At 35.8% G+C, this 12,319-nt stretch overlaps 1 protein-coding gene across 4 annotated transcripts in view; it reads left to right on the forward strand.

Moving 5' to 3' along the window:
• CNKSR2 (connector enhancer of kinase suppressor of Ras 2) overlaps window positions 1-12,319 on the forward strand; it is a gene marked incomplete at both ends in the record, with an annotated part of 204,118 nt that overhangs the window by 43,121 nt on the left and 148,678 nt on the right. For all 4 annotated transcript variants that reach the window (XM_079536249.1, XM_079536250.1, XM_079536251.1 and 1 more), the window contains 2 exons: window positions 2,373-2,575; window positions 11,950-12,037. In XM_079536249.1, the coding sequence (XP_079392375.1) occupies window positions 2,373-2,575; window positions 11,950-12,037 (291 nt within the window). The remainder of the gene's footprint in view (window positions 1-2,372; window positions 2,576-11,949; window positions 12,038-12,319) is intronic.

Below are 12,319 nucleotides of genomic sequence, written 5' to 3' on the forward strand. Positions count from 1 at the left end.
TGACAGAACTCAAGTTGCTGAGGGTGAATGTGAGCACAGTATTTGGATAACCACTGGCTTCCCACTGGCAAACACCTTAATTAAGAAATTCTGCTTTTCTGTGCATCAGAAAGAAGGAAATTTCATGAGGAGACCTATGACAGGGCTGTAGCTTGCAATCATTCAGTGTTTGGGAATGTGAGCATGACTGTAAATACATGTTGTCTTGTGGTAGGCTTGCTTTTCTGAGTTTGCTCAAGAAAGGTGATCTGTAAGAAACTTTCCATGACATATTTTTTGTACAGAGTAGACTTAATTTCTTTTCTGATTAATTACTTCACCCAAACAAGCTAGATGCTCAAGAAGGGAAATTAAAAAAAACTTGTTCTATTTATTGTTGTTCCAGCTTATTCCTGAGCCCTACATCTTCATCAAGCTCTTTCAACCACAGCAACCACAGAAAACTGCAGGAAAAACAAATTTGTTTTTATTTGATGTTTATCTCTTTAATTTGGGCGGATTTAATAAGTTATTAATTACGAGCCGCTTAACTGCATAACAAAGTATCTTTTACTTTTCTTTCCTAATCTATTGTTTTCATCTTGTAAATTTTTAATTTATAGCCTAATTCTATCTGTTGTATAATTGCTATAGAATATTTAAAGTCATTGCCCAAATGCACCGACTGTCTAATTGGAAACTGAATGAGGTGGCAACGGACAGTGCCTACGCAGAAACTGTGCAGTTATAAACATTCCCACAAAGCCATTTGTTAGCTAAAATACGATGTTCTCAGATATTGCTGTAGAGATTTTTAAAATGCAATCTTAGCATATGCTTGTTTCCCTCTTAAGCTGAGTCCCAAAGTGGGAAAGATGACTGACATTGTAGTGACTCCTTATTAAGTGTGTTCAGTTTACAGGTATTGAAAGGATGTGGGTGGGAGATACATCCAAGCCATATTCTGAAGTCTCTGTTTTCTGCAGTATTTCAGCATTGTCCTGGGATTAGGACTGTGGAAGGGTTAGGGGCTCTGTGTTTACTGGGTCTTATGACAGTGTAATCTTCCTGGAGTCCCTATATAATTAAAGAGTAGATAAATTGATTTAGTAAATGGTGTGGATTAGGAGAATGACAACTGCTGGAAATAATCTTTTTTTAAATTTTTTTTTTTCCTACAGACAAGAGAGGAAAAAAAAAATCCTTGCCTGTAGGAAAAAAAAATAAAAATCACAGTAATAAGCTTCAGTAGTCTTAGACTGGAATTGGTAAACACATCCCTTCTCATAGACAGATTAGTATGGTGACCAAACCAGGGAGTCTGGGATGAGAGAGAGGGAGTGTTGTTAGGAAATGTGTTTTTTTTCGTGTGTAGCTGAGGCAGTTTTTTTGCATCCCACTTCATCCACCTTGGTTAGTAGCAAGTAGCTCTTACCTCAGATGAAATTGTAGCCATGCCACATCATAACCCTGTGATGTATTTTAGGCAAAGAGCACTTTTAGCAGTCCCATCTCTTGTGGCAATGATAAACTCAAGTCTCCACAGTTGCATATTTATTTAAAATAGGAAGAAAAGATCTCTTTTTAAATAATGCTGGTACTCTTTGCATTTGTGAGGAAAACATCTATTTTAGAATTATCAAATTGCTTCTGTTTCTGTAATAAATTGTAATAGAACATTAAATTAGGATATTCTCTAGTGCCATTTCATTGCATTTGAAGGATTTTCAAGTAGTATTTGTTAATATTTCTGCAAAATTGTTTTTGTATCTGCTGCATAGTAGAGGACTGTAATTTCAGCTTAAGGAACTGTGTCTGAAGTGGAAGCAAAGTTTACAGCTCTAAATGGGCAAAACAGACTTTGAGCAAAGTAGCACTGTGTTCTTTGGTCTGTGATTATGCTGGTCTTCTGCTGCTAACAAGAATTAAAAATAAGATAATAAACATGCTTCCAAGAAAAGCAATCTGATATTACGCTGTGTTCATACTGTTTGCTTTTGCTAATTGCAAGCCCTCTTTTCTTACATGGTCTTAGGAATCAGTGAGACTAAAGGCAGAAGGGGCTGCTCTGTAACTGTCAGATTTACTGAGAGAACCATTGCGTCTACTGCTTGGAAAATCAATTCTCCAGACTAGAAAGAGATGTTTTTTTTCTTAGCTCACTTAAACCATCTAAAAGATCACTCATAATTTTGTTCTTCTTTTGTTCTATTTTTATGCACTTTAGAAACAGAACATGCCATACATTTAAAATCTAATGAGTGGGTGTATTTATACCTTAATTATTGGGAATGGTTAAGTTTTGAAGGAGATCAGTCTTGCTGTTCTCAGTACTTCATGTTCAGTAGCACAGCTAAGTTTCTTTTTCTGTTTTTTTTCTATTTTAATTTCAGAACTATGGTTTGGAAACAGAAAATCTGAAAACTCTTTCACACAAACTGAATGCATCTGCCAAAAATCTGCAGAACTTCATCACTGGGAGGAGGAGAAGTGGTCACTATGATGGAAGGACCAGCCGCAAATTACCAAATGATTTTCTGACATCAGTAGTGGATCTCATTGGAGCTGCTAAAAGTCTCCTGGCTTGGTTGGACAGGTAAAATATCCCATATGTGTCACAGGTAACCAGTTCATGGACGTGCTGAAAACCCAGCCTCTTTACAAAACGTAACGTAGACATTTACACGGTAGCAGAATCCACTCACAAATTCTAAGAAGAACTTTGTGGCAGTTTTTTTTCCTTGTTATTTAACTGTCAGTACATGATTCTGATAACATTACAGTACTTCCAAATTCCCTGCAACCCTACACATTTCTGGAAATACAGTATAGCACCAGGCTGACATGATTAGGATTTTTGCATATTTCGTTAAGAATATAGAATAATACATTGACCTGCATAAATCAGATTCTTTGCTCTGACAAAATCAAACTGACGAAACTGTAGTCATACGTTTCATAATGTATGTGTAAATATAGACTTTTACTGTGTGTGTGTGTGTGCGTGTGTGTTTTTAATTACTGTTGGTGCTTTTTTGTTTCTTTTTTTTTTTTTTTAACTGTGGTGAAATACCTCAGAACTGTAGATGCAGCTGGAATGGGCTTATATTCTTATTTTATTAGCTAGAAAATATGTGAGAGCAGGGTTAGCTGCTCTCCTTTAGTATACCTGCATTGATAATTTTCTAGCAATAGAAATAGTCATAAGTGGGTATTTAAGATGATCATGTGAACTCCTGAAGTGGTTGAAATGAGTCTCCCTGTCTTTATGAGAATGCATCACAGTGCATTTTTATCATGAAAAATAAAATGCTTACCCTGATTTGCAAGATGTGTCTTCAGTGAGTATCTAATTTTTTTTACCCAGCAGCTGAAGTTTTTTCATAGTACGAGTTCTGTGTAGTTCTTAGAATCCAATAGAGCTGTTTTGGTTTACTTCTCTGGGTTTTGCTGTGTTTTATCTACTTGATGGCTTCTGTCCCATAATTGATTTCCCTATGAAGGGGTAAGGTGAAACAGGAATCTCTTCCATTTCCTAACTGAAATTTAAACTCTTTTATTCAGTGGACTCCAACCACCAGTATTTCTACCTTCCTTTCTAGCCTTCCCTTAGATTTCAAAATTGAAGATGCGCTCCTGCATTTCTACCTAGGCACATAACATTAGATATGCGGAGAAATTATTAAGCTTTGTGGGAAGAGTTAGGTACTGGAAGTTGAAGAATTGGGAATTTGTTTTTAGCTTTACCTCTAACTTATTGCTTTGACCTGGAAGACCTGTAGTCCTCGTGTTGTTTGCTTTTTTTCCTGCAAACAATTTTTGGCAGAGAATAGCGTATTCTGAGTTTTAAAACAGAAGGAATAGTATGAAATCATGTTCTGCATAAGCACATCAGTGTTTGGGACTTTGTTCCATTTAGAAAAGACCTTGATTGTTTTCTCATCTAAATTGTGGAAAATGGATAAAGAATTGGAAATAATATTTTGCGTTCAATAGTCTGAAATTAAAAAGTAGATTTTCATGTGTATTTAACACTGGAAAAAAGTTATTGTTCTGCCAACTAGTTTGTTTTTTTCTGGAAGGCTGATCAAATAACAGTAAAATTAAAAAAAAAAAAAAAAAAAAAAAAAAGAATTGCTTGCATCTGTGTGTTAATGTGTGAATGTATTCCTGTAAACTGGTTAGTTGTAGTGTTGGTGAAGAAAGATCTCTGAAATGTTTTGGTTTTTTTTAAGTGTATGTGAATACTACTCTCAAATGAAATGCAAAATGACTTATGCATTTATCTGAAGCTGATCAAACCAAGGAGTTCCAAGAAATTAAAAATTAAGGCAGCAATGGTGAAAGCTTTTAGCAATGTTGTGTTTAGCGTGCAAATGAGGCTTCCTTGAAGCAATGTATTAATTTTATTCGGATTTCTGAGAAAGTGCCTCTAATGTTCTGCGTAGCCTAAACATGTAGTGCTGCCAAATGTTTTCTGTAACATTTTAAGTCGATTCTGATTTATGAGAATGTGAAGCTTTCTTGTTTAGGTTTGTTCTTCCTTTTTTGTGAAATCCCCAAGCTGGAGTGAGAGCAGGCCAATGAATGTATCTTTCTCAGGAAGATGGAACATCTGAAGTACAACAGCATTCTGCTAATTACATTTTTTTCTGAGCAGATGTTGGGGCCACTAGGGGGAGATAGTAAGATTTTAGATATTAAATATCTGAAGTCAGGAACGTGGATTTAATTTCTCTGCACTCTGCACAGCTATTGCTATAAAATCTGGGCCAAATCTGAATTCTTTTGGTTGGTGCCTAACACCAGTTCCGTCTGTAGGGCATGAGAGGGAAGAGAAAACCATTTGGAGGTATAAATTGGTTATTAGGGTTATCCACTGTATAGTAACATCCATTCTCCATTGTCCCTGTGTCGATTTGCCTCACAGGTCACACAGGGAAAATGCAGCCAGCAGCAGCTTCACATTGCCTAGAAATGCAATGATGAGGCTTTTTTATGCGTGGGGAATGATGATGATAGCATATGAGTCGTGCTTTGCCAGCTGCTCAAGCAAGCCCTCCCTTTATGATGTTTCCATAGGATGTTCACTGCTTATAATGGCCATGATACATGAGGCCAGGTACAATTATCAAACAGACTGTAGAGGTTGTGATTTGCTGAGTTACTTTCACTGTGGCTCTTATAGTGGCACTGTATGGAGCTGATCTAAGAATGCTCTTTGTTCCAGGCCTCTGCTTGTAGCAGCTGTACTTTCAGATGTATGTCACAGATAGAGGTTTTTATTGGAAATCAAGATAGCTTTTACTGCTGAGGTTTTAAGGTCTTCAAGATTAATTTCACTAAGGAACTGGAAATTTCAGCAGAGAATTCTAGCTGTTTTCAAAGGAAGTTGGCTGAGAATTTTTAGGAGCATAAAATGACTCCCTAGTAATTATGTTCTGCAAAGAAATTGTCATCACGCAAATAGATTATGTCCTTAAGCTTTTTAGACTCATTTCAATTTCCCTTTACTCTCTCAAAGCACAAAATCTTCAGAAAAATATTTTGTCTTAATAATTTTTATTTTATGCTCTTTCCCTAATCTTCAATTTTTTTGCAAGCCATCTGGGTGCTTAGATTTGAGCTTCCTTGAAAATCTTGAGAGTCTTTTCTGAAAGCATGATGTATTTCCACTTGACACACAACTTAGCTCTTAAGCTGATGGAAATACACACTCTACACTGTAGCAACAAACTATTTGTCTGCTGTTCTGAATGACTTGGCGTCTAAATGTCTCTGCTGTGAAGTGATACTTCTTAGGAATTAGATAATAATAAGAGAGGAGCTGTCCAGGCGATCCAGACTTCAAGCTAGATGATAGTTATTATTTTCAGTCTTTGTTCCTGTAGTTCTTGTATCTTGTAATCTTTGAAATAGTAATTGATGCTATCGTTCTGAATCTTTCTTTTCTTTGGTGTACTGGTTTCCTGGAAATTCTTCTGTATTTTACAAGGTTCATGCACTTCAGCCTAAAGAGGTTGAAACCTCAGTGCTTTCTATACAATATACTTTATTTGCTGAGATTATGTACAACAGTTATCGTGAATGTGTTTCTTTGTATCTTCTGAATAACGGTGCACGTAATATTACCTTCAAAGTTGGGCAACTTACTTCTCTGCAAATTGATTATTTGATATAAATGCAAGAGGAAGATGAGTACTGTTAAGCAACTGAAAAATAAACTGAATAGTTAAAGAAAATCATTAGAAAACATGAAGGAAAAACGCAATTGAAAAATGCATTCAAGTTATCTAAAAATAAGAATTGAGGTAGAAGTTGTAGGTCCCTCAAGCCAAACTTAAACTTAAGGTATACCAGAGAAAGAAAATCTTTAATGTATGGTTAAAGTAGAATTACTGTTGCGAGTCCATTACTGTGGATTCAAAGCATGAATAAACCAATTTTATGGTTTTAAGCTATCTCTAGCCTCATAAAAGTGTATTTTTCTGTACAGTACTGTGTCCGGTGGTACCTGTGCAATTAAACAGAAATTAGACATATTTATTTATTTCAATCCCAGGTAATGTTTTATTCTTATGCACCTACAGTCCTACATAAAACCACTTTTACGAGTGTTGCTTTGTGTGTGCATCTGTGTTCACTGCTTCTGCGAAATTTCTAAATTATGTGCCATTCATTTGAGGCTTTGTTGAACTAAAAGCACTATGAATTCACTCTATGTTGATAATCAAGCTACTTTTTTTTGTATTTCACTTGCGTCTTCAGTGACAACAGTGAAAACTTCAAAGCTTTTGTCTAGAGGGAAGTATGAAATGAAAACTAGTGATACAGTGTTTCCAGAAAACTATCCAGAGCTTTTTTGAGTTTGGAGTTTAGTGCAGCTTATAAGTACCTTTATGATTAAGACTGAGCTCTTAATCATATGTCACAGATAGAGGTTTTTATTGGAAATTAATTAAATCATGTGCTGTTCTCACATCTCATTTGTTTTCTAAAAAATTAAGAAAATATAATCGACTACTAGAAAGTTTTGCATGTGGTATTGTGTTATAGATTTTCATGGTCATAGATTAGGATTTGCCAGAGAACACTGGACTTTTTTTTTTTTTTTTTTTTTTTTTTAAATTGTACTTTTTGACTCAGCTGTCTGTTAGGGCAGCTATTTGGTGTGACTTTCACAGCAGTGCTCTTGTACCCCTTGTTTTTCACCCTGGCATATATCCCCATAAAATCTTAAACTGCTGCTATGGATTAGGCTGAAGTCAAAGTAATAGGAGCAAAGATATATTGTGGAAATAGCTTTCGAGTTCCAGTCTTTCAGAGTTGTGGCTGGAGAAAAATTAGCAGGCTGACAAATATGCACGAGTTTGATTAATTTACCATTGCTATCTCTGGTCTGATACGTGAGCAAAACGGCACATGAATGAACAAAAAGTCCTACTTCAAATAGAAATTGTTGGTCCTATAAAAGAGGCAGGTCAAATTGCTGAGAGAAGTAACAAAATGTAAAATTTCAGAATAAAAGACATTCCTGATATCTTAGATCAGCTTTTGTGGGCAGTCACGGAATGATGAGGTATAATTCTTTCACTCTGAACCCCAGGTTACTAAGTTGTTTTGTCACGCTCCTAAATGTGCTAATATTTAGCAAAGCACTTGTATGTATACTTCAGTCCTGTTAAGGTAGGCTCTAATCTGTGCCTGAAGTTATGGACATTTGGATGCTTCAGTGCATAAGTCTGGATAGCAGAACAGACTGAGCCTGTTCACTGATTCTTTGTTATGCACAGAGTATAGCCTGCAATTACATAGATGCTCTTGTTTACATATGAATAATTCTAGGTGGTCACCTTCAGCACACTCTTTTAATATGCTTTGCATGAAAGTACTGTGCTAGGAGAATGCATTTCCCACTCATATATGACTCTCCCTCTTTTTGCCATGGTGACACAGTGCATGCATTTTCTTACACTGTAGGTGAAATGTGTCTTGTTGGATTTCTTCGTCTCATTGTTCTCAGTGAATGAGCCTCATTTATGTTTATTGTGTGACTCTTCTGTAATTGTAATTAAAGAGGACCATTTATTGGGAGAATTAGGCTTGAATGTTTGCAAGCATCTAACTTCTTACTTACAAAAGCTGTTACTAGTTTGAGGCCTCCTCTTTAAGGGACTCAATATGGTACTGTTAGCTGTGCTTGATTATTACTTGACAAGGTAGATCTGGTTTGTGCAAGGATGGCACTGGGAAAACGAATGAAAACCCAAATAAAGAGAAACCACATTTCAGTGATTCACCCCACAAATAATGCACTTTCTGTCAAGTGGCTTTCAGTCTACAACACATGAATACGAATATATGAAGTCTAGCAAGGTGCAGGTTCACAATGTGGGTACACATAGTGGAAGAATTAGGAGGCTCCCTTGTCACTAGCATGCATGGTCATGAAGCATGCATGTGCTGTAGAATTATGAAGGCGTTTCATTGTGCTTTTTGCCTGTGTGGCAAAAAGGAAAAGATCTGTGAGAGTTTTTGAGGGAAGAAATAATGAATTTTTAAGAGGAACTGAGAAGAGGGTTCAGTGAATATGGCAACGTATATGGAAAAGATTTTGAAAAGCCTGTGAGAAACAAGGTAGTGAAAGGCAAAGGATCATGCCACAGCAGGAAGTGGGACAGCATATAGCCTTTATACCAGGATAGTTTTTAGTTCTTATTTAATTTAAAGAATGCTAAATTGAACAAAATGCATGTTGAATATTGTAGTTATTCACAGGGAATTTGCTTCTATGTAATCATATGAAGTACCTGAGAATTGAAGGTCCAAGGGACTCAAAAGACTTTTGAAAGAAAATAATAAAATCTAGAGGTTGATGGAAATGGTTCAGACCATTTAAGAAATACATATATATTTTTAAAGTGGAGATAAGTGGTCTGATTAAACAAGGAATTCCTCTAACTCGGTATGTTTTTAAAGTCTTGAGAAGGAAGGTGCTGGAGTAGCCAATTGAAAAGGTGTATGCAGTATTTATCTTCATTTCTGTTTGACCTGTCAGTAATTCTGTACTGTATTGAAACAATGCATTTTAAAATCAGATATTAATGAAGAGGAGTTTTTGGTGTTTCACAGTGTGTCTATTATGAAATCAGCGATTCCATAATGACTTTTCTATTGATGTTTGTGTTGAAACTGCTTTGTTATATCAAGTCTTGCTGGACTTTCATGGTTGAAATTGAGGTTCAGGATGTATTACCAAAATAAGTATCCTTTGACAGTAAATATACTTGGAGAGGCTTTTGTTTTTGCTACTATCCTAGTTGCCTGCTGCAGTAGTCCATGTGTGTGCCTATTACCTCCAGTGAAGTGGACTGAAATGGGGAGAGGGTGAAGAGGGAATTTCAGTTTTAGTGGTCCAATTTGTAGCAATATCCCATAGAAGCATTGGCAGAGACTGCCATGTGAGAATCAGTTTATTAGCTACAGAGAACTACAGAAGAGGTAGCTTGAGGACTGCTTACCTCTTCCATAGGAAACAAGGACCTGTCATCTTATCCTTCCAAGTAATTAATCAGTTCTCAAAATATTTTAATAAGGATTATGTTTCTTAGGAAGCTTCTACCTTCTGCTGCCACCCATGTGTCACTTCTTTCCATGCTGTTTTCAGTAAATCTTCACTGTGTAAACCTCAGTGTAATAAAAATGAGTAATGTCTCAGTCTCTTTGCCTCCTCTTTAAAATTTATTTGGGGCATTTCTAACGTTCTTCACTAAGAGCAATGATGGTAAAAATGTCATTATTTTCCTCATGAACCATGAAACCAACTAAATTGTAAAAGTATGAAAGAAAATCATACAGTTTTAGAAGCCAAAGCCTACCATGCGATTTTGTTTAGAGCAGTGCTGGAGGCTTTGAAATGTCAAATAGATTCCAGTTGTGTAATTTGAGGATCAAATTGTATTAACATCCATACTTAAAGTAAAAGAATGCCATTTGCTGGTTTGATTTCATTCATTTTAAGTAAAAATGAGTTCATAAGTTAACATGACCTTTTTAAAGGTTTCAGGTAGATTTAAAACCTCAACAGCCACAATTTTAAAAGGGGAAAAAGGGTGTTTTTGTACATTTTGGCTAATGCACTATTTTTTTTTTTTTAAACACGATGATCGTTCATAACCAAGAAATACAGTCAGCTTTCATCCATTAATAAGCTCTCATATCAACTGAACTTCAGTAATACTCTGTAACTGTAGGTAAACCTGCTATGTAGTTTGTATGTACTGTACAGTTTAAAACTTGCATTTTCAATTTTGATTATAGCTCTGTGTCAAATGGCTTTTGTCAGGCACCTTTCAGAAATTATATACATGCTACGTACCAAGATTCTACTGTCTGCTTGCTTATGTGGTTCTTAAACTCTGCCAGACTTCTTATTTCTGTAATTTTATTTTTAAATTCCCTAGAAAATAAAGGTAGAAAAAATATATTTTTGTTGTATAATGTATTACATCAAATTAAAGCTGCTTGTCTGGAGTATGCGCCTCAGAGTTCGTGTCATTTTTTGAACCATCAGGGCAGGATTTAAAATTCTGGAGAAGAAAGAGAGCACTAGAACAAGATAAAATTCACATGGGCTTGTTGGCAAAATCTGCCTGTACTAAAAGTTCAGTAACTCTGCACACAGAAAAAAATTTTAGAAAACTGCTAAGAATCAGTAGAACTGTATCCATAGTTCTCATTTAGACATGCTTATAGCAGAGTTCTTTGTACTGGCAGCTTGTCTTTAGGTTTAGATTAGGAAGTTAGGAGCTCTTTATGAATATAAATGCTCCCAGATTTTGTGACAGTTGGGAAAGGACAAGTGATCCAGATTATTTAAAAGCCACTTCTCTTCAAATAGTTGATCTATATACTGCATGATCTGTTGTTAATTTATTCAGGCATTATATTCCACACAGTACTTTGCCACCTTTTTGTTTGTTTGTTTGTTTTAAATGTTTGAAGCAAGTGTATTATGGAGAAATGTCATCTTTGTGATGGTAATAATGTCTGTAAAAGCCTCATTTGCAACACTGGTGGAGTAGAACTGTTCACTTGCAGAAAATTCCAGCCCTGCCTAGTTTGACTGCTTCTTGAGTACACAGAATAGATCAAGTTGTGTTTATATTTTAAGACAGATTTGTAGCACAGAAATCAGAGGACTGCCAGCCTCACTAACCAAATATGTTTTAGCAGTGCCTTCAGAAAATAAGCAAGCTTCTAGACAAGGTAGATAATCATTTAAAGCATTCTGACATGACGTTTAAGGTGTAGGATGCATGTAGGTGACTTCTTTAAGTGCTGGATTACATTTTTCATTTCACCAATCACTTCTGACTGTGGTACAGTGTGGGGAGATGTTAAGCTGTGCCTCCAGTTTAGCCTTTGTAACTGTTTTTGAGTGTTGATTCATCTCTGGCTCCAAATGGCATTCTCATTTGGATAAAACTTTTACTTCTTTTGAGTTCCTCCAGTAATTATATTAGACATCAGACATGATTCCGGAAATTGCAGTGAGTCAGTGAAATACTTTCCTGGTGCAATTCATATCTGTGCACCATCCATATCAGAGGTGAAAATGGCACCTTAGTAATGGCGTTCCCGAACAACTGCCGAAGGCAATGTGGGGTGTTTTTTCTAGGGGTGTGAAAGTAGTTCAGGAATGCGCTGAAAGACTATGAGAAATTATGCTTCTATAAATGAAGCTTCTTAAGGAAGAAAAAACAAAGAGAGTTGAACGTTTTCCGTGGATATGTATCCTGCAATTTACAATTTTAATAATAGATTTTAGTATTATCCGTGCTTTTAATATCACTAGAAAAGAAATGCATTAAAAAAGTCCTATGGGCGCTAAGTTCATTGTGAACCACTGAAACAAGTGGATATATGACAGCGTCATTGAGCATTTTTTTTTTCCTTCTTTCTTTTTAGATCACCTTTTGCTGCTGTGACAGATTACTCTGTAACAAGAAATAACGTAATACAACTCTGTCTGGAGCTGACAACAATTGTACAACAGGTATGCGAGCATCTACTTAGAAATTTAATCTTTGGTAATAGTAAATGTCCATTACCTTGTGCACACTGTCACATATTATTCTTTGTCTATATTATTGTCTAACAATAAGAAGGAAATACTTGTGCTTTGTAAATTCTCTATAAAAATTACGCTTCCTGATTTTATAATAGTAGTTTGGGCATCCTTCATGTCCTCCCTGCCTATCTCAGTAGTGAAATTCATCTTGGGTTGAATAACATTACTATAAATTTGTATAGTCAAATAGTTTAGTATACTTGAAAT

Source organism: Tetrao urogallus (genome assembly GCF_951394365.1).
Source record: "Tetrao urogallus genome assembly, chromosome: 1".
Lineage (NCBI taxonomy): Eukaryota > Metazoa > Chordata > Aves > Galliformes > Phasianidae > Tetrao > Tetrao urogallus.